We start from the raw sequence: 21,404 nt of genomic DNA on the forward strand, positions 1-21,404 counted from the left end.
AGATACACAGGGGCTGCTATTCTCTATAATATACACAGAGGCTGCTATTCTCTATAATATTCACAGGGGCTGCTATTCTCTACAATATGCACAGGGGCTGCTATTCTCTATAATACACACAGGGGCTGCTATTCTCTATAATACAGACAGGGGCTGTACAGACTGGGCTTGTATTCCCTCGAGTCCAGAAGATTAAGGGGTGATCTAATCGAGGGGTTTAAGATGATTAAAGGATTTGATCGGGTCGATAGAGAGAAACTATTTCCTCTGGTGGGGGGAGTCCAGAACAAGGGGGCAGAACCTTAAAATTAGAGCCAGGCCGTTCAGGGGTTATGTCAGGAAGCACTTCTTCACACAAAGGGGAGTGGGAATCTGGAACTCTCTCCCCCCAAAAAGCTGTTGATGCTGGGGGTCAGTTGGGACCCGTACCCCAGTGAGAGTCGGTGTGTGTGGGACCCGTACCCCAGTGAGAGTCGGTGTGTGTGGGACCCGTACCCCAGTGAGAGTCAGTGTGTGTGGGACCCGTACCCCAGTGAGAGTCAGTGCCTGTGGGACCCGTACCCCAGTGAGAGTCAGTGTGTGTGGGACCCGTACCCCAGTGAGAGTCGGTGTGTGTGGGACCCGTACCCCAGTGAGAGTCAGTGTGTGTGGGACCCGTACCCCAGTGAGGGTCAGTGTGTGTGGGACCCGTACCCCAGTGAGAGTCGGTGTGTGTGGGACCCGTACCCCAGTGAGAGTCAGTGTGTGTGGGACCCGTACCCCAGTGAGGGTCAGTGTGTGTGGGACCCGTCCCCCAGTGAGAGTCAGTGTCTGTGGGACCCGTACCCCAGTGAGAGTCGGTGTGTGTGGGACCCGTACCCCAGTGAGAGTCGGTGTCTGTGGGACCCGTACCCCAGTGAGAGTCAGTGCCTGTGGGACCCGTACCCCAGTGAGAGTCTGTGTGTGTGGGACCCGTACCCCAGTGAGAGTCAGTGTGTGTGGGACCCGTACCCCAGTGAGGGTCAGTGTGTGTGGGACCCGTCCCCCAGTGAGAGTCAGTGTCTGTGGGACCCGTACCCCAGTGAGAGTCGGTGTGTGTGGGACCCGTACCCCAGTGAGAGTCGGTGTCTGTGGGACCCGTACCCCAGTGAGAGTCAGTGCCTGTGGGACCCGTACCCCAGTGAGAGTCAGTGTGTGTGGGACCCGTACCCCAGTGAGAGTTGGTGTGTGTGGGACCCGTCCCCCAGTGAGAGTCAGTGTGTGTGGGACCCGTCCCCCAGTGAGAGTCAGTGTGTGTGGGACCCGTCCCCCAGTGAGAGTCAGTGTGTGTGGGACCCGTCCCCCAGTGAGAGTCAGTGTGTGTGGGACCCGTCCCCCAGTGAGAGTCAGTGTGTGTGGGACCCGTACCCCAGTGAGAGTCAGTGTGTGTGGGACCCGTACCCCAGTGAGAGTCGGTGTGTGTGGGACCCGTCCCCCAGTGAGAGTCAGTGTGTGTGGGACCCGTACCCCAGTGAGAGTCAGTGTGTGTGGGACCCGTACCCCAGTGAGAGTCGGTGTGTGTGGGACCCGTACCCCAGTGAGAGTCAGTGTGTGTGGGACCCGTCCCCCAGTGAGAGTCAGTGTGTGTGGGACCCGTACCCCAGTGAGAGTCAGTGTGTGTGGGACCCGTACCCCAGTGAGAGTCAGTGTGTGTGGGACCCGTCCCCCAGTGAGAGTCAGTGTGTGTGGGACCCGTACCCCAGTGAGAGTCAGTGTGTGTGGGACCCGTACCCCAGTGAGAGTCAGTGTGTGTGAGACCCGTACCCCAGTGAGAGTCAGTGTGTGTGGGACCCGTACCCCAGTGAGAGTCAGTGTGTGTGGGACCCGTACCCCAGTGAGAGTCAGTGTGTGTGGGACCCGTACCCCAGTGAGAGTCAGTGTGTGTGAGACCCGTACCCCAGTGAGAGTCAGTGTGTGTGGGACCCGTACCCCAGTGAGAGTCAGTGTGTGTGGGACCCGTACCCCAGTGAGAGTCAGTGTGTGTGGGACCCATACCCCAGTGAGAGTCAATGTGTGTGGGACCCGTCCCCCAGTGAGAGTCAGTGTGTGTGGGACCCGTACCCCAGTGAGAGTCTGTGTGTGTGGGACCCGTACCCCAGTGAGAGTCAGTGTGTGTTGGGATCGAAAGGGTTTTCCACGAGCAAATGGAGAGTGAAATATTTTTAAAGGGATTGTTTAAAAAAGGAAACTTGTTTTGTTTGCTGACTCGCCTGGAGCCCTCGGTCAGCCAGATTCCCTTCTTAAAATAAAAGTGCTCTTTGGCCTGGTTTCTAAGGCTTTCTAAAAACAACTCAACTCCCATGAGAGACTGAAACCTTTCTCCCACATTATTGCTTTCACTGCATTCTACTCAGCTGCACAATCCCCGCGCTCTCTCCAGCTTCCTTCTGAGAGCTATCTCCCTCCTCTTCCCCACACACACTGACTCTCACTGGGGTACGGGTCCCACACACACTGACTCTCACTGGGGTACGGGTCCCACACACACTGACTCTCACTGGGGTACGGGTCCCACACACACCGACTCTCACTGGGGTATGGGTCCCACACACACCGACTCTCACTGGGGTACGGGTCCCACACACACTGACTCTCACTGGGGTACGGGTCCCACACACACTGACTCTCACTGGGGGACGGGTCCCACACACACTGACTCTCACTGGGGTACGGGTCCCACACACACACTGACTCTCACTGGGGTACGGGTCCCACACACACTGACTCTCACTGGGGGACGGGTCCCACACACACCGACTCTCACTGGGGGACGGGTCCCACACACACTGACTCTCACTGGGGTACGGGTCCCACAGACACCGACTCTCACTGGGGTACGGGTCCCACAGACACTGACTCTCACTGGGGTACGGGTCCCACACACACTGACTCTCACTGGGGTACGGGTCCCACACACACTGACTCTCACTGGGGTACGAGTCCCACACACACTGACTCTCACTGGGGTACGGGTCCCACACACACTGACTCTCACTGGGGTACGGGTCCCACACACACTGACTCTCACTGGGGTACGGGTCCCACAGACACCGACTCTCACTGGGGTACGGGTCCCACAGACACTGACTTTCACTGGGGTACGGGTCCCACAGACACCGACTCTCACTGGGGTACGGGTCCCACAGACACTGACTCTCACTGGGGTACGGGTCCCACACACACTGACTCTCACTGGGGTACGGGTCCCACACACACTGACTCTCACTGGGGTACGGGTCCCACAGACACCGACTCTCACTGGGGTACGGGTCCCACAGACACTGACTCTCACTGGGGTACGGGTCCCACACACACTGACTCTCACTGGGGTATGGGTCCCACACACACTGACTCTCACTGGGGTACGGGTCCCACAGACACCGACTCTCACTGGGGTACGGGTCCCACACACACTGACTCTCACTGGGGTACGGGTCCCACACACACTGACTCTCACTGGGGGACGGGTCCCACACACACTGACTCTCACTGGGGTACGGGTCCCACACACACTGACTCTCACTGGGGTACGGGTCCCACGGACACTGACTCTCACTGGGGTACAGGTCCCACGGACACTGACTCTCACTGGGGTACAGGTCCCACGGACACTGACTCTCACTGGGGTACGGGTCCCACGGACACTGACTCTCACTGGGGTACGGGTCCCACACACACTGACTCTCACTGGGGTACGGGTCCCACACACACCGACTCTCACTGGGATACGGGTCCTACAGACACCGACTCTCACTGGGGTACGGGTCCCACACACACTGACTCTCACTGGGGTACGGGTCCCACACACACTGACTCTCACTGGGATACGGGTCCTACAGACACCGACTCTCACTGGGGTACGGGTCCCACACACACTGACTCTCACTGGGGTACGGGTCCCACACACACTGACTCTCACTGGGGTACGGGTCACACAGACACTGACTCTCACTGGGGTACGGGTCCCACGGACACTGACTCTCACTGGGGTACGGGTCCCACACACACTGACTCTCACTGGGGTACGGGTCCCACACACACCGACTCTCACTGGGATACGGGTCCCACACACACTGACTCTCACTGGGGGACGTGTCCCACACACACTGACTCTCACTGGGGTACGGGTCCCACACACACTGACTCTCACTGGGGTACAGGTCCCACACACACTGACTCTCACTGGGGTACGGGTCCCACACACACTGACTCTCACTGGGGTACGGGTCCCACACACACCGACTCTCACTGGGGTACGGGTCCCACACACACTGACTCTCACTGGGGGACGGGTCCCACACACTGACTCTCACTGGGGTACTGGTCCCACACACACTGACTCTCACTGGGGTACGGGTCCCACACACACTGACTCTCACTGGGGGACGGGTCCCACACACACTGACTCTCACTGGGGTACGGGTCCCACACACACTGACTCTCACTGGGGTATGGGTCCCACGGACACTGACTCTCACTGGGGTACAGGTCCCACGGACACTGACTCTCACTGGGGTACGGGTCCCACGGACACTGACTCTCACTGGGGTACGGGTCCCACGGACACTGACTCTCACTGGGGTACGGGTCCCACACACACTGACTCTCACTGGGGTACGGGTCCCACGACTCTCACTGGGATACGGGTCCGACAGACACCGACTCTCACTGGGGTACGGGTCCCACACACACTGACTCTCACTGGGGTACGGGTCCCACACACACTGACTCTCACTGGGATACGGGTCCTACAGACACCGACTCTCACTGGGGTACGGGTCCCACACACACTGACTCTCACTGGGGTACGGGTCCCACACACACTGACTCTCACTGGGGTACGGGTCCCACACACACTGACTCTCACTGGGGTACGGGTCCCACACACACTGACTCTCACTGGGGTACGGGTCCCACGGACACTGACTCTCACTGGGGTACGGGTCCCACACACACTGACTCTCACTGGGGTACGGGTCCCACACACACTGACTCTCACTGGGGTACGGGTCACACAGACACTGACTCTCACTGGGGTACGGGTCCCACGGACACTGACTCACTGGGGTACGGGTCCCACACACACCGACTCTCACTGGGATACGGGTCCCACACACACTGACTCTCACTGGGGGACGTGTCCCACACACACTGACTCTCACTGGGGTACGGGTCCCACACACACTGACTCTCACTGGGGTACGGGTCCCACACACACTGACTCTCACTGGGGTACGGGTCCCACACACACTGACTCTCACTGGGGGACGGGTCCCACACACACTGACTCTCACTGGGGGACGGGTCCCACACACACTGACTCTCACTGGGGTACTGGTCCCACACACACTGACTCTCACTGGGGTACGGGTCCCACACACACTGACTCTCACTGGGGTATGGGTCCCACACACACTGACTCTCACTGGGGTACGGGTCCCACACACACTGACTCTCACTGGGGTACGGGTCCCACACACACCGACTCTCACTGGGGTACGGGTCCCACACACACCGACTCTCACTGGGGTACGGGTCCCACACACACTGACTCTCACTGGGGTACGGGTCCCACACACACTGACTCTCACTGGGGTACGGGTCCCACACACACTGACTCTCACTGGGGTACGGGTCCCTGGGGCACAGATGGCCCTCAGGTACCTCCTCACCCCTGTATCCAATCTTTATGTGTGAGGAGGTGGTGGGGGGTTGAGTTTGAGGGGGGAGGTGGTGCGGGGGTCGGGTTTGAGGGTGGGGGGTGAGGACGAGGCGTGTGTAGGGAGGGGGAGGAGTTTGCTTTTCTCCTGCTCCGTTACCACTGGCAGAAAATGCCTTGGGTGGTTGGATTGAAAAAGCCAAATTAAATCACAGAATCTTACAGGACGGAAGGCGGCCATTCGGCCCGTCGATCCTGTGCCGGCCCTTTGAAAGAGCTATCCAATTAGTCCCAAATGATCAGTGCCAATGAAAGGGGGAGTTTGTACCCGTGGACAGACTCGATCGACCGTGCCACTCTCCTGCGGGTCACTCTGTACCTCGACCACTCTACAGCCCACAAAGGGTTAAAGTACATCCTGGGTTTTGAGCTCCAATGACATATTCTGGACCTTCTCCAGGAAAAGAAAATGTCTCCTAATCTTTAATCGACTCTCAGGATTGCACACACTGGACTCATATCCTGCAGTCTTCAGATCTCAGCTACAGATAGACAAGCTGCTTAACACATCCAGGGTTAGCACCAAGTCAGGGTTAGATACAGAGTAAAGCTCCCTCTACACTGTCCCATCAAACACTCCCAGGGCAGGTACAGGGTTAGATACAGAGTAAAGCTCCCTCTACACTGTCCCGTCAAACACTCCCAGGGCAGGTACAGCACGGGTTAGATACAGAGTAAAGCTCCCTCTACACTGTCCCATCAAACACTCCCAGGGCAGGTACAGGGTTAGATACAGAGTAAAGCTCCCTCTACACTGTCCCATCAAACACTCCCAGGGCAGGTACAGGGTTAGATACAGAGTAAAGCTCCCTCTACACTGTCCCATCAAACACTCCCAGGGCAGGTACAGGGTTAGATACAGAGTAAAGCCCCCTCTACACCGTCCCATCAAACACTCCCAGGGCAGGTACAGCACGGGTTAGATACAGAGTAAAGCTCCCTCTACACTGTCCCATCAGACACTCCCAGGGCAGGTACAGCACGGGTTAGATACAGAGTAAAGCTCCCTCTCCACTGTCCCATCAAACACTCCCAGGGCAGGTACAGCACGGGTTAGATACAGAGTAAAGCTCCCTCTCCACTGTCCCATCAAACACTCTGGAGTCTGGTTTTCAGCAGCAACATCCTGCATTTATGTAGCACCTTTAAGTAATTAAACGTCCCAGGGCGTTTCACAGGATCGTAAATCAGACAAAATCAGACACCGAGCCACATGAGGAGATATTAGGACAGGTGACCAAAAGCTTGGTCAAAGAGGGAGGTTTTAAGGAGCGTCTTAAAGGAGGAGAGAGAGGCGGAGAGGTTTAGGGAGGGAATTCCAGAGCTTAGGGCCCAGGCAGCTGAAGGCACGGCCGCCAATTGCGGAGCGAGGAGAGTGAATTGATGCAGTAACTCAGGGAATATCTGCAGATGGTTCCCCTCAGAGTTTTCCGAATTAGTCAGAGCGAATCTTGCGTGTGTCAGCGAGGCAGGGATCTGGTACAAACATGTCGAAAAGGCACTTCATCTCATTCTCTCCCAGCGAATGGGGGGAGAAGAAAAGGCGGACATTGTTTTGATTGCAGATTCTTTGCTCGTGTAAATATTGATGCAGAATTTAAACGATAGACTCCGTCAACAGCCTGTAAAGGAATCAAGCTCTTGGCTCGCGCCTGTCTAGCATCACGAAGGATCATCGAATGGTTGAGAAAGTGTTCAGTCCACCCGTGAGCTTGTCCGAAGTTTTCCGACTTTGCTTGCCTACGGATAAATATTTTGACCGGATTGAGCCTGTCACGTCCGAGCTGTCACACTTCGAGACGTCACGCGGGGGACGGGGGGATGGGCGGTGGGGTCACTTTCAACTTGGCCCCCGGACGGTCCGTCTGATTCTCGTTCCAGGTCACAGAGTAAAAAAATGCACCGCCCCCCCCGAAATGACAAATTTTAAACTGTTTCCTGTCTTTCTGCTGTTCTCTTGTGTGAATAGCGGGAGGATTCACAGACTGGTTAACAGTCTGACAGGGTGGCGTGCTTATTGTTTTTGTATCTTTATGCTCTTACCTGGGAAGCTGGTTTTATGGGCTCGCTCAGTCCATACGATGAGAGGGAGTCGCTCACACGTCGCACATGGGAATCCCGCTCGATGTCAACTTAGGGCCGAAGCTCCGGTCTCCGCTCCCCGGATCGTCTGGAGCTCCGGTCTCCGCTCCCTGGGACCGTCTGGAGCTCCGACTCCGCTCCCCGGGACCGTCTGGAGCTCCGACTCCGCTCCCCGGGACCGTCTGGAGCTCCGACTCCGCTCCCCGGGACCGTCTGGAGCTCCGACTCCGCTCCCCGGGACTGTCTGGAGCTCCGGTCTCCGCTCCCCGGATCGTCTGGAGCTCCAACTCCTCTCCCCGGGACCGTCTGGAGCTCCGACTCCTCTCCCCGGGACCGTCTGGAGCTCCGACTCCGCTCCCCGGGACCGTCTGGAGCTCCGACTCCGCTCCCCGGGACCGTCTGGAGCTCCGACTCCTCTCCCCGGGACCGTCTGGAGCTCCGACTCCTCTCCCCGGGACCGTCTGGAGCTCCGACTCCGCTCCCCGGGACCGTCTGGAGCTCCGACTCCGCTCCCCGGGACTGTCTGGAGCTCCGGTCTCCGCTCCCCGGATCGTCTGGAGCTCCAACTCCTCTCCCCGGGACCGTCTGGAGCTCCGGTCTCCGCTCCCCGGGAACGTCTGGAGCTCCAGTCTCCAGGACTGTCTGGAGCTCCGACTCCGCTCCCCGGGACCGTCTGGAGCTCCAGTCTCCAGGACTGTCTGGAGCTCCGACTCCACTCCCCGGGACTGTCTGGAGGTCGGTCTCCGCTCCCCGGGACTGTCTGGAGCTCCGGCCTCCGCTTCCCGGGACTGTCTGGAGCTCCGGTCTCCACTCCCCGGGACCGTCTGGAGCTCCGACTCCGCTCCCCGGGACCGTCTGGAGCTCCAGTCTCCAGGACTGTCTGGAGCTCCGACTCCGCTCCCCGGGACCGTCTGGAGCTCCAGTCTCCAGGACTGTCTGGAGCTCCGACTCCACTCCCCGGGACTGTCTGGAGGTCGGTCTCCGCTCCCCGGGACTGTCTGGAGCTCCGGTCTCCGCTCCCCGGGACTGTCTGGAGCTCTGGTCTCCGCTCCCAGGACCGTCTGGAGGTCGGTCTCCGCTCCCCGGGACTGTCTGGAGCTCCGGTCTCCACTCCCCGGATTGTCTGGAGCTCCAGTCTCCAGGACTGTCTGGAGCTCCGACTCCACTCCCTGGGACTGTCTGGAGCTCTGGTCTCCGCTCCCAGGACCGTCTGGAGCTATGGTCTCCGCTCCCCGGGACCGTCTGGAGCTCCAGTCTCCGTTCCTCGGGAACGTCTGGAGCTCCGGTCTCCGTTCCTCGGGAACGTCTGGAGCTCCAGTCTCCGCTCCCCGGGAACGTCTGGAGCTCCGACTCCGCTCCCCGGGACCGTCTGGAGGTCGGTCTCCACTCCCAGGACCGTCTGGAGGTCGGTCTCCGCTCCCAGGACCGTCTGGAGGTCGGTCTCCGCTCCCCGGGACTGTCTGGAGCTCCGGTCTCCACTCCCCGGGACCGTCTGGAGCGAGGGTTTGTACCCTGAGCCTTCCGAAAGAGTAGTTTCCTTCAAAGGGCAGAGAAAATTGAAACAAGGGAAAATAAATCGTTTCAGGGTCTGATCAGGAGCTCAGTTTATTCAGAGGAAGAGGATTTTGTACTTTCTATCGCGGACAGGGTACAATTCCCCAATATCAGGGGCGGAGGGAGTGGGGAGGCGGGGGGAAGACACGGAGGAGAAAGAACCTGAGGATATCGGGGCCCGGGCTGCTTCCCCCTTCTACACGACAAACCCCCCACCCACCCTCCCTCCCTGCTCCCCCGAAGGTGCTGACTCTCACCGGGGTACAGTACACCAGAGTTAGAGCCTTCACGGAGGGGGGAGAGGGAAACAAAAGGGGGCAAGATAATGTGCTGGCTTTTCCTTGAGGCGAGGACCCGGACTGTCGAGGAGGCCCGAAAATTGGAACAGCATCAGGGCTGAGCTCTGGGTTCGAGTGCAGGCCTCACAGGCCTTATTTGGATATGTCTCTCTCCTCGCTGTGGTTTCCCACTGCTCGCCAAATAAGGGGGCCCCTTTTTTTTATTGTTGCTTCCCTCTCCCTCTTTCTTAAATATCAGAGTGGGACTTTCCCGTCTGACAGACCGGCAAGCTCTGAAGCGGCAATATTTCCCAGCTCAGCACAAAGAGCGAGGGGAGGAGGGAGCATCGGCAGAGGGGAGCTGGATGGGGGGGGGGGTTAAATCAAATCGCAGCCCCTGCCCTCCCCCCACCACTCTCCCCCCGCCCCCCCAAAGCCCGTGTGGGAACAACCGGGCAGATTCAGCAGCGGTATTCCGCCTGTCTGCTGACGTCACTTCCTCCCGGTTGAATATCTCTCCTTTCAAGCTTCTGATTCACATCATTTCCCTTTCCCCTCCCTCGACACTCGCTGGGGGTTACGGATCGCACTGGCTGCCCTCCAGTACTTCGGCCCCCCCACCCCTCCACTGTTTCACTTGAGTGTCGGCGGGATATTCAACTGTGTAAGGCAGCACAGCGATCCCGATCCCACCTTTATTCAGTGTCCACATACACGTTTTCCAGCGGGAGTCACTGGAACCTAATCCGGGAGTGGGAACCCTGGCTGATTTCCCCCTTAGTGTTTTCTAAAAAATTTTGACACAGAAATTTGTGACAATAAATTTAACAGGTGGGAAAGGCAGGATTTCCCCATTTCCGGAGTAAGGACAGAGCTCACATGGGGATCAGGACTGGAACTCCATAAGAGGGAGTTACAAACACTCCCAGGGCAGGTATAGCACGGGTTAGATACAGAGTAAAGCTCCCTCTACACTGTCCCATCAATCACTCCCAGGGCAGGTACAGGGTTAGATACAGAGTAAAGCTCCCTCTACACTGTCCCATCAAACACTCCCAGGGCAGGTACAGAGCGGGTTCGATACAGAGTAAAGCTCCCTCTACACTGTCCCATCAAACACTTCCAGGGCAGGTACAGGGTTAGATACAGAGTAAAGCTCCCTCTACACTGTCCCATCAAACACTCCCAGGGCAGGTACAGGGTTAGATACAGAGTAAAGCTCCCTCTACACTGTCCCATCAAACACTCCCAGGGCAGGTACAGGGTTAGATACAGAGTAAAGCTCCCTCTACACTGTCCCATCAAACACTCCCAGGGCAGGTACAGGGTTAGATACAGAGTAAAGCTCCCTCTACACTGTCCCATCAAACACTCCCAGGGCAGGTACAGGGTTAGATACAGAGTAAAGCTCCCTCTACACTGTCCTAACAATGTGCCTGAAGTCTGACCTCAGACGAGTGCCCCACTGTGACCGTTCCCAGTTCCCACATCAGCCTGACCAGCAGCTCCTCTGAATGAGACTGATGACAGAGTTTAATTGGTGCTGAGACTCAGCCATCCCGCCCCTGCTCCCAAACCGATTCCATGAGGGACAGGCTGGGCATCCTGTAAAACAATCAGACTGCACTGGAACTCATCCAGGTCCCACTCTCGGCCGGGCACTGGAAAGGCCCATGAATCTTCAGGGACTGTGCTGGATTCCCCCTTGGTGTTGGTGTGGTGAGAGGCTCATCACTCAGTGTCAGACTGACAGCTTGGTGATGTCGAACAGAGGGACAGTCGATGTTACTTGTTCATCCTCAGCAGGAGCTTAGAATCAGCCTCCCCGAGTGAGAACTTCAAACACCTATTAAAAATAAAAGGCAAACAGTCTTGGGTATAATCTCACCCATTGTGGACTCTCCCTGGGGTACAGGTCCCCTCCTCTCCTGAAGGTACTGACTCTCACTGGGGTACAGGTCCCCTCCTCTCCTGAAGGTGCCGACTCTCCCTGGGGTACAGGTCCCCTCCTGTCCTGAAGGTACTGACTCTCACTGGGGCACGTAATAGTGAGTGTCAGCAAGCTGTTCGGCACTGGGGTGCATCACATCCTGCTCTAACCTAACATCGAGCAGGTGTCACCGATCACTGACACAGACCGGGACTGGGACCTGGGCAATTGCATCTTGTACTGAGAGGTGCTAAATTAAGGAAGGTTCCAGATTCTGACCCGCCATCCCCCACCCCCCCCGCCTCTGCACCCTCCACCCCATCCCCACAAGTCCTGAATTACACTGATTGCAGTGGACTCAAACACACGTGATACACAGTGTCAGCGGTGGCTCAGTCTCTCTCTCTCCCCCCTGAGTCAGAAGGTTGTGGGTTCGAGCCCCCACTCCAGAGACTTGAGCCCCATAATCCAGACCGACACTCCCCAGTGCCAGTACTGAGGGAGCGCCGCACTGTCGGAGGGTCAGTACTGAGGGAGCGCTGCACTGTCGGAGGGTCAGTACTGAGGGAGCGCCGCACTGTCGGAGGGTCAGTACTGAGGGAGCGCCGCACTGTCGGAGGGTCAGTACTGAGGGAGCGCCGCACTGTCGGAGGGTCAGTACTGAGGGAGCGCCGCACTGTCGGAGGGTCAGTACTGAGGGAGCGCCGCACTGTCGGAGGGTCAGTACTGAGGGAGCGCCGCACTGTCAGAGGTGCCGTCTTTCGGATGAGACGTTAAACCGAGGCCCCGTCTGCCCCTCTCAGGTGGATGTAAAAGATCCCACGGCCACTATTGGAAGAAGAGCAGGGGGAGTTCTCCTTCAACCAACATCACTTAAAACTAGATTATCAGTTCATTGCTGTTTGTGGGATCTTGCTGTGCGCAAATTGGCGTTTCCTACATTACAACAGTGACCACACTTCAAAAAAAAAGTACTTCATTGTCTGTAAAACGCTTTGAGACGTCCTGAGGTGGTGAAAGGCCCGGTAGAAATGGGAGTCCTTTCTTTCAATGGGGTTGAGATACGCAAAAGTCTCTATTTAAATCAACATGAGGGCGGAACGGAGGGCATGATATATAGCTAGCGGGGAGGTGAGGGGGTTTCCTGGCAGGTGGGTACAGGTGGGCGCAGGTGGGTACAGATGGGCGCAGGTGGGTGCAGGTGGGCGCAGGTGGGCACGGGTGGGTGCAGGTGGGCACAGATGGGCACGGGTGGGTGCAGGTGGGCACGGGTGGGTGCAGGTGGGCACAGGTGGGTGCAGGTGGGCACGGGTGGGTGCAGGTGGGCGCAGGTGGGCACGGGTGGGTGCAGGTGGGCACGGGTGGGCATGGGTGGGTGCAGGTGGGCACAGGTGGGCACGGGTGGGTGCAGGTGGGCACAGGTGGGCACAGGTGGGTACAGGTGGGCACAGGTGGGCACAGGTGGGTACAGGTGGGACCCACAGGGAGCGGGAGAGGTGCTAAAAGCTGGATTATCCCTGGACCTGCCGACAGTCTAAGGGTTAAACTGACACAGAGACGAGTCAATGAAGCTTCAAACGGCAGCCGGGGGCGGGCAGAATGTTCCAGAGATGCTGCTTCCGTGTGAAGCAGTTTATCTTTGGGCACTGGAATTAATCGGGGGCGCGAGACCAACAGAAACCAGCTGCTCCTCGTCCGGGCCGCGCTGCCATATTGATCCGGAACATTCTGACAGCTCCCCAGGGGCGTCTCCGCCTGCGCGGTCCCTGCCCGTCGCTGGCACGCGCCACGCCGAGTGCGTTGACCTTCGCGGCGCCACCGGGTCCACGGCCGCGAGGCTGGCTCGCAAACCAGGGGCTCGGTCTTTCCCCCTCCATTTCCCCCTCCGTTCCCCCCGACAAAGGTTGCCGACTGGCCCAGGGGTTCCCGCAGGCCCCCTGCCCTCCGCCGCCCCATCGCCTGGAAGTGGCTGCTGTCCACGGGTGAGCCTGGGCGGGGAGGGCCTGGGGGCTATTTGACTGCGTGAGGCGGCAGCGCCGAGTCCAATCCCCTCCAAACCCAACACGCACACAGACACACCCATATACACACACAGACACACACTTACACACCCATATATACACACAGACACACACTTACACACCCATATACACACACAGACACACCCATATACACACACAGACACACACTTACACACCCATATACACACACAGACACACCCATATACACACACAGACACACCCATATACACACACAGACACACACTTACACACCCATATACACACACAGACACACACTTACACACCCATATACACACACAGATACATACATATACACAAACACAGACACACATATACACACACAGGCACCCATATATACACACACAGACACACCCATATACACACACAGACACACACTTACACACCCATATACACACACAGTCACACATAGACACCCATATACACACACATATACACACCCATATACACACAAAGACACACACTTACACACCCATATACACACACAGACACACATATACACACACATACACACCCATACACAAACACAGACACACATATACACAAACACAGTCACACATATACACACATACACACACTGGCACACACATACACACCCATACACAAACACAGACACACATATACACACACAGGCACACATATACACACACTGACATACATATACACACAAGCACACATTTACACACATATGTACACAGGCACCCATATACACACATATAAACACATACAGGCACACATATACACACATATATACACACACAGGCACACATATACACACAGACACACACATATACACTCACAGACACACACGTATACACTCACAGACACAAATATACACAGACTCCATGCTGAGTATCACCCCAAGACAACAGACTGTTGTGTGTGTGCTCAGGCCAGTGCTGCCCTTGATCGAGTTCAATCTCCAAGCTCCTGATTAAATGGGCAGCTGGGTGGATAATTTCCAAAATTTCTTCATTTCTTTAGAGATTAAAGGAGTCCTGATCCCTCGGTAAAGCTGAACTGTGCCTTACATCTCAGCACAAACTCGATGCTTTGGCCAGGAATCAACAACAGGGCAAAAAAACACCCTCGCCTGATATTGTACAGATTCTCTTCGATCTGTCGTCTTAAATGAAAACACATCAAGTAGCTGCGGGGACCGGCATTATACTTCCCTCCTCCCCTGAAGGCGCTGGTTCACCCTGTGGGGGTACAGCGGTGCAGTGTTTACATTACTAGACTGGAAATCCAGAGAACGTGAGTTCATATCCCACCATGGCCAATTTTGAATTCGGTTTCAAACAAATCTGGGAATTAAAAAGCTGCTCTCAGTCGAAGTGACCGTTTTGTCGTTAAAAAAAAAAGCACCCAATTGGTTCACGAATGTCCTTTAGGGAAGGAAACCTTAACCGGTCTGGGCCTATATGTGACTCCAGTCCCCACACCAAAGTAGTGAGAGACAGAAGGGACGGTTCACGAAACCAAGGTTTTAAATTTAAGTCAGGCAAAACTCTGAGGGGAATGAGAAATAAATTGACTTCAGTAAGCTGGGCTGAGCTGTTAATGGTGTAAAGCTGGAGACCGACAATAGGCAAGTATTCAGAGGAGCATTCAGGTCTGGTGCAAAAACCAGTGCGTGCTCTTAAAAGGCAAAGGGCCCCACTTGTGTAGTTAAGGAACCTTGGCCGACAAACGAGGTAAGAGACAGTATTAAGCCAAAAGAGAAGGCTCACACAAATACAAGGAAAATTAGAAATCCAACAGACTGGTAAAAGCAGCAGAGGGAGATTTCAAAGCTAACAGCAAAAGTTTTTAATAAATATATTCAGAGAAAGAGAGCGGTGAAGGGGAGTGTGGGCCCCATTAAAGACTATAATGGATAATAAGGAAATGGCAGACTTGTTAAATGAGTACTCTGCATAGGTTTTCACAGTAAACAGGACAAAATATCAGCAGAAGGGAACCTAGAAATAAGTCAAGGGGAGGAATTTAGTGGATTTAATATAAGAAAGCAAAAATGGTAATGGAGAAAATAACGGGACTTAAGATAGACAAATCTCCAGGGTCTGATGGTTTCCTCCCCGGGGTATTAAGAGAAACATGTGAGGGAATTGCAGATGAGTCAGTCATGACTTTCCAACTCTCCCTCAATTCAGGAATTGTGCCTTTGGTTTGGAAAATTGCAAACATCACTCCATTATTTAAGAAAGGAGGGAGAGGGAGAAACCAGGAAACAACAGACCCGCCAGTTGTAGGGAAGTTACTGGAATCTATCATCAGGGGTAGAGTGACTGAGCATTTGGACAAGAATAAGCTGATCAAAGGGAGTCACCATGGATCTGGGAAGGCTGGGCCATGTCTGACCAATCTAGTTGAATTTTTTGAGGAGGTCATCAGCATGGTGGATAGGGGGCGTGCCTACGGATATTGACCATATGGACGTCCAGAAGGCATTTGATAAGGTTCCACGCAAGATATTAGCATAAATGAGAGCGCATGGAATTGGAGATAACCTTGTGATATGAGTTGGCCGTTGGTTGGGAGGGAGGAGACAGAGAGTAGGGATAATTGGAATGTACTCTGATTGGTGGAATATGGCAAGAGGTGTCCCCCAGAGTTCAGTACTGAGGCCTCGGCTTTTCACCAAGTATATCAATGACTCAGATGAAGGAGTAGAGAGCTCCACATCCAGGTTTGCAGATGACGCTAAGTTAGGAGGCACAGTAGATGAGAGCAGGAATTTACAAAGGGACGTGGACAGATTCAGAGAGTGGGCAAAACTGTGGCAGGTGGAGTTCAGCGTGGGGACGTGTGAGGACTGGAGAAAGACAGATCAGAGTATTGTCTCAATGAGAAACTAGGAACAGCAGAGATTTAGGGATCCAGGTACAGAAACCCCTAAAAACTAATGGACAGATACAAAGAGCAATCAAACAGGCCAATGGGACGTTGGCCTTTATCCCGGGGGCTGGAATATAATGAGGGGGGAAGTTATGTTACGGTTTATATAAAGCTCTGCTCAGACCCCATGTGGAGAGACTGGGTTCAGTCCTGGGCCCCGCACCCCAGGAAGGGTAGATTGGCCTTGGAGGGGGTGCCGAGCAGATTGATGATCAGAAGAATGTTTCGCGATATAAACTTGTGGAGGATGACAGTGAACGGTGTTGGCTTGAACCAAACTTTCGGGCCCTTCCTCCGTGTTTCGAAGTAAATCGGGTGATTCCCCTGCTCCAAGCTGGGAGCGTTAGCACTCACAGCTTCACATAGCGTCTACATGGAGCGTGGGCTTTTCAACCTCCGCACTCACCATCTGCACGGAAACAGTCTCCATGGGAACCGCCACCGTGCCAATCTCACTTTACAACAGCTGCGGGTAAATTAAGCAGATTCGGTGTCGAGCGTTTTAATGAGGGAATTAACATAAGGGGCTGGCAGGAAAAACAGAACATTTCAACACTGCACCTACACTTGGCTTCGACTCCAACCCAATCTGATGCTGTGGAAAACTCTCTCTCTCTCCGTCTCTCTCTCTCTCTCTCTCCATCTCTCTCTCTCTCTCTCTCCGTCTCTCTCTCTCTCTCTCTCCGTCTCTCTGTCTCCGTCTCTCCCTCTCTCCATCTCTCTCTCTCTCTCTATCTCTCTCTCCGTCTCTCTTGCTCTCTCTCTTTATCCCTCTCTCTCTCTATCTGTCTTTATCCCGCTCTCTCTCTCTATCTCTCTCTCTCTCTCTCCCCGTCTCTCCATCTCTCTCTCGCTCTCCATCTCTCTCTCGCTCTCTGTCTCCGTCTCTCTCTCTCTCCATCTCTCTCCGTCTCTCTTTCTCTCCATCTCCATCTCTTTCTGTCTCTCTCTCTCCGTCTCTCTTTCTCTCCATCTCCATCTCTCTCTGTCTCTCTCTCTCTCTCTGTCTCTCTCTCTCTCCATCTCTCCATCTCTCTCTGTCTCTCTCTCTCCTTCTCTCCATCTCCATCTCTCTCTGTCTCTCTCTCTCTCCTTCTCTCCATCTCTCTCTGTCTCTCTCTCTCCTTCTCTCCATCTCTCTCTCTCTCTGTCTCTCTCTCTCTCCTTCTCTCCATCTCTCTCTGTCTCTCTCTCTCTCTCTCCTTCTCTCCATCTCTCTCTGTCTCTCTCTCTCTCTCTCCTTCTCTCCATCTCTCTCTCGCTCTCCGTCTCTCTCTCTTTCTGATCAGACCAGTACACCAGCAAGAGTCAGTGTCTTCGCAGGGGGAGGGCGATACTGAGGAGGAGAATAGATTCACGCTAAAAACACGACTTTCTGTAATTTGTGCAGAAAATTAAATGATTTGGGAGGATTAACCCGAGGGGGAGAAACCATCATGTGTTTTCATTTTCTAAAACAAGATAAATTGATCAAAACAGACGATCTGGTCATTTATCACATTGCTGTTTGTGGGATCTTGCTGTGCGCAAATTGGCTGCTGCGTTTCCTACATTACAACAGTGACTAACTTCAAAAGGCGCTTTGGGACGTTCTGAGGTGGGGAAAGGCCCTATATAAATGCAGGTTCTTTCTTTTCTTTGTTGAGCCTGTCAGGTGATGCGCAGCTTTCGAGTTGCCACGGCAACGGTTAGGCTAAAGCCAGTCCATCGGGCCTACTCAATTTAACATCCAGACGAAGCCCGGCCAAGCTGTGATTCCTGGCACTCTCCGTCTGTAAACAGATTACTGTGAAACTCTTTTCAAATAACTTTGAGAGAGAAAAATAACAAGATTAACTGGAAATAGGAATTCAAAAATAAAATCTCCTTTGATTATATTAACTCTTGCGAGACCTCCAGCTGCCCAAGAGTCTGGCCTAATCCCTAACCTACAATGTTGAGCACTGGTTTGGTCCTGAAAGAATATTGTGAAGAATTTGATGTGGTCTGTTGCTGATCTCTCTGACAGACGTCCACAAGATCTATCCGTCTCCGCCCCGCCTCAGCTCATCTGCTGCTGGAACCCTCACCCATTCTTTTGTCAACTCCAGACTCCGACTATTCCAATCCTCTCCTGCCCGGCCTCCCATCTCCCACCCTGCGTGAACTCCGGCTCGTCCAAAACTCTGCTACCCACCACCCCCACCCCAGTATCCTAACTCCCCCCGAGTCCCGTTCACCCATCGCCCCCTGCGCTCGCTGACCTACATCGGCTCCCGGTCCGGGAACGCCTCGAATTTAAAATTCTCCATCCTTGTTTTCAAATCCCTCCGTGGCCCCTCGCCCCTCTCCCTATCTCTGTAACCTCCTCCAGCCCCTACAACCCTCCGAGATCTCTGCGCTCCTCCAATTCTGGCCTCTTGTCCATCCCCGATTTCCATCGCTCCACCATTGACGGCCGTGCCTTCAGCTGCCTGGGCCCAAAGCTCTGGAATTCCCTCCCTAAACCTCTCCGCCTCTCTCTCTCCTCCTTTAAGACGCTCCTTAAAAACCTCCCTCTTTGACCAAGCTTTTGGTCACCTGTCCTAATATCTCCTCATGTGGCTCGGTGTCAAATTTAGTCTGATTTAGGCTCCTGTGAAGCGCCCTGGGGACGTTTTACTACGTTCAAGGCGCTATATAAATGCAGGTGGTTGCTGCTGCTGATGAATCTCAGCTCATTCACCCAGACAGTCCCTACCACCCCCTCCCCTGCCCGTTACACCATCCGTTCCTTAAACGTTTCCAGGTTTCTCTCTCCCTCTCGTTCCGTGTGTCGACCACTCTCTCAATGACCCACCATCATCCTTAACCCCCTGCCTTTCCCCAGTCTGACCCCCGACCCTCCCTTGACCTTTACGCGTGGTTCAGTTTGGAGTTCACGCCCCTTCCCCCCCCACACACCATCCTCCATCTCCAGCCCTCTATCAGGGCTCCTCTCGGTCGCCCCCATTCAGTGGTCAAAGGCCCAAAGCCGTCACTCAGAACTCAGTCTCTCCGATGCCAGGGACTAGCCTCTTGATTCACCACTAACAATCCCACAATGGGCTGGAGACTCCCATCTCCCACCCAGACCCCCAGACCCCCATCTCAAGATCAACTGCCTGTTCTCCAACGTGCCAATAAATCCCAACCTTTCGCCAAAGGTGAGGGAGACAAAATGCAAGAGGTAATTATGGAGGTGGAACTGTCCCAGAATCCACCGGGGGCATGAAAGGCCTCCATTAAAACTATGGCGGGGTTTCTCTAAGGATGCTGGGAGACCTCTGCCGCCATTGTTGTCTCAGCCGGGCAGAACACTGGCTGCAGCTATTGGTCAGGACCAGGGTCAGGGTTAGGGTGTTAGGGTTAGTGGTTAAGGTTAGGGTTTAAGGTTAGGGGTTAAGATTAGGGTTAAGGTTAGAGTTTAAGGCTAGGGGTTAAGATTGGGTTACGGTTAGGGCTTAAGGTTGGGGTTAAGATTAGGAGTTAACGTTGGTGGTTAGGGTTAGTGGTTAAGGTTAGTGGTTAAGGTTAGGGTTTAAGGTTAGGGGTTAAGATTAGGGTTAAGGTTAGAGTTTAAGGCTAGGGGTTAAGATTAGGGTTAAGGTTAGAGTTTAAGGCTAGGGGTTAAGATTGGGTTAAGGTTAGGGCTTAAGGTTGGGGTTAAGATTAGGAGTTAAGGTTGGTGGTTAGGGTTAGTGGTTAAGGTTAGGGGTTACGGTTAGGGTTAGTGGTTATGGTTAAGGTTAGTGGTTAAGGTTAGGGATTAAGGTTAGGGATTAAGGTTAGGGGTTAGCGTTAGTGGTTAGGGTTAGTGTTTTTGGTTTAGGTTAGGGGTTAAGGTTAGTGGTTACATTTAGGAGTTAAGGTTAGGGGTTAGGGTAAGTGGTTATGGTTAGCAGATATGGTTAAGGTTATGGATTAAGGTTGGGGTTAAGGTTAGGGTTAGTGGTTAGGGTTAGTGGTTATGGTTAGTGGGTATGGTTAAGGTTATGGATTAAGGTTGGGGTTAAGGTTAGGGGTTAGCATTAGTGGTTAGGGTTAGTGTTTTTGGTTAAGGTTAGGGGTTAAGGTTAGAGACATGCCCTTAAACAACTAGTTAGAATTCGAACCTGCCCCCTCATGCCCCCCTGGTGATCCTGTGAGCAGCGAGCACCTTCTGCCTGGAGAATCCCCTATTTCCCCCTTTAACTCTCACTCACCTGGTGAAGTACAGTTCCTCCCTGAACTTGTGAAGTTGCCGCTCTCCTGAGACATCAACCGACGGCCAGCCCAGGCCTCGGCCCCTCCCTCTCCCTGCGTGTGAGGGCAGGATACCCCACACCCTGTAAAAGGAGCACAATAGACCACAGACTGAGTTAGAGGGGGGGCAGGACCAGGACACACACACACACACACACACAGCAACCTCCCCCTCAACACTCCCAGGAGTAACACGCAGGGGTTTAAGGAAGCACACAGAGTTCAAATTCATTTGAAAGTTTACAGGGGCAGCACAGTGATATACAACAACAACCTGCATTTATTTAGCGTCCTGAGACGTCCATAGGTAAGAAAATCAGGCGGGGTGTAACAAGGACTGACGATTCTGGGATGTGGGCCAGAATCTGGGAAACTAACGCCTTCCTGGTCTGGACGACTCAGTGCGGCTAACGCCAGAACCAGTCGAAGGTGAAAGCTAACGTCCCCACTCTTCGGGAGAGAGTGTTTTGGGACAATGTGGGATGACGGAGAGAGCCAGCGTTTTATAGCTCCCGGTTCCATTCCCCAAGGGGGTCCCCGAGGGACTAAAGATGGGAATTTCCACTCTCCCCCGAGCAGCTTGCTCCTCTCATTAAGTTCTGTCGTGTGAAGTTTTGTTGTGAAAAGATTCCCAACTCTCT

At 54.5% G+C, this 21,404-nt stretch overlaps 1 protein-coding gene across 1 annotated transcript in view; it reads right to left on the reverse strand.

Moving 5' to 3' along the window:
* LOC137319106 (sodium/potassium/calcium exchanger 3-like) overlaps nt 1-20,807 on the reverse strand; it is a gene marked incomplete at its 3' end in the record, with an annotated part of 44,426 nt that extends 23,619 nt beyond the window's left edge. Inside the window, exon 1 of the mRNA XM_067981470.1 lies at nt 20,724-20,807. Within this exon, the coding sequence (XP_067837571.1) occupies nt 20,724-20,778 (55 nt within the window). The remainder of the gene's footprint in view (nt 1-20,723) is intronic.
* Nucleotides 20,808-21,404: the final 597 nt, after the last annotated feature.

Source organism: Heptranchias perlo, unplaced genomic scaffold, assembly GCF_035084215.1.
Source record: "Heptranchias perlo isolate sHepPer1 unplaced genomic scaffold, sHepPer1.hap1 HAP1_SCAFFOLD_731, whole genome shotgun sequence".
Lineage (NCBI taxonomy): Eukaryota > Metazoa > Chordata > Chondrichthyes > Hexanchiformes > Hexanchidae > Heptranchias > Heptranchias perlo.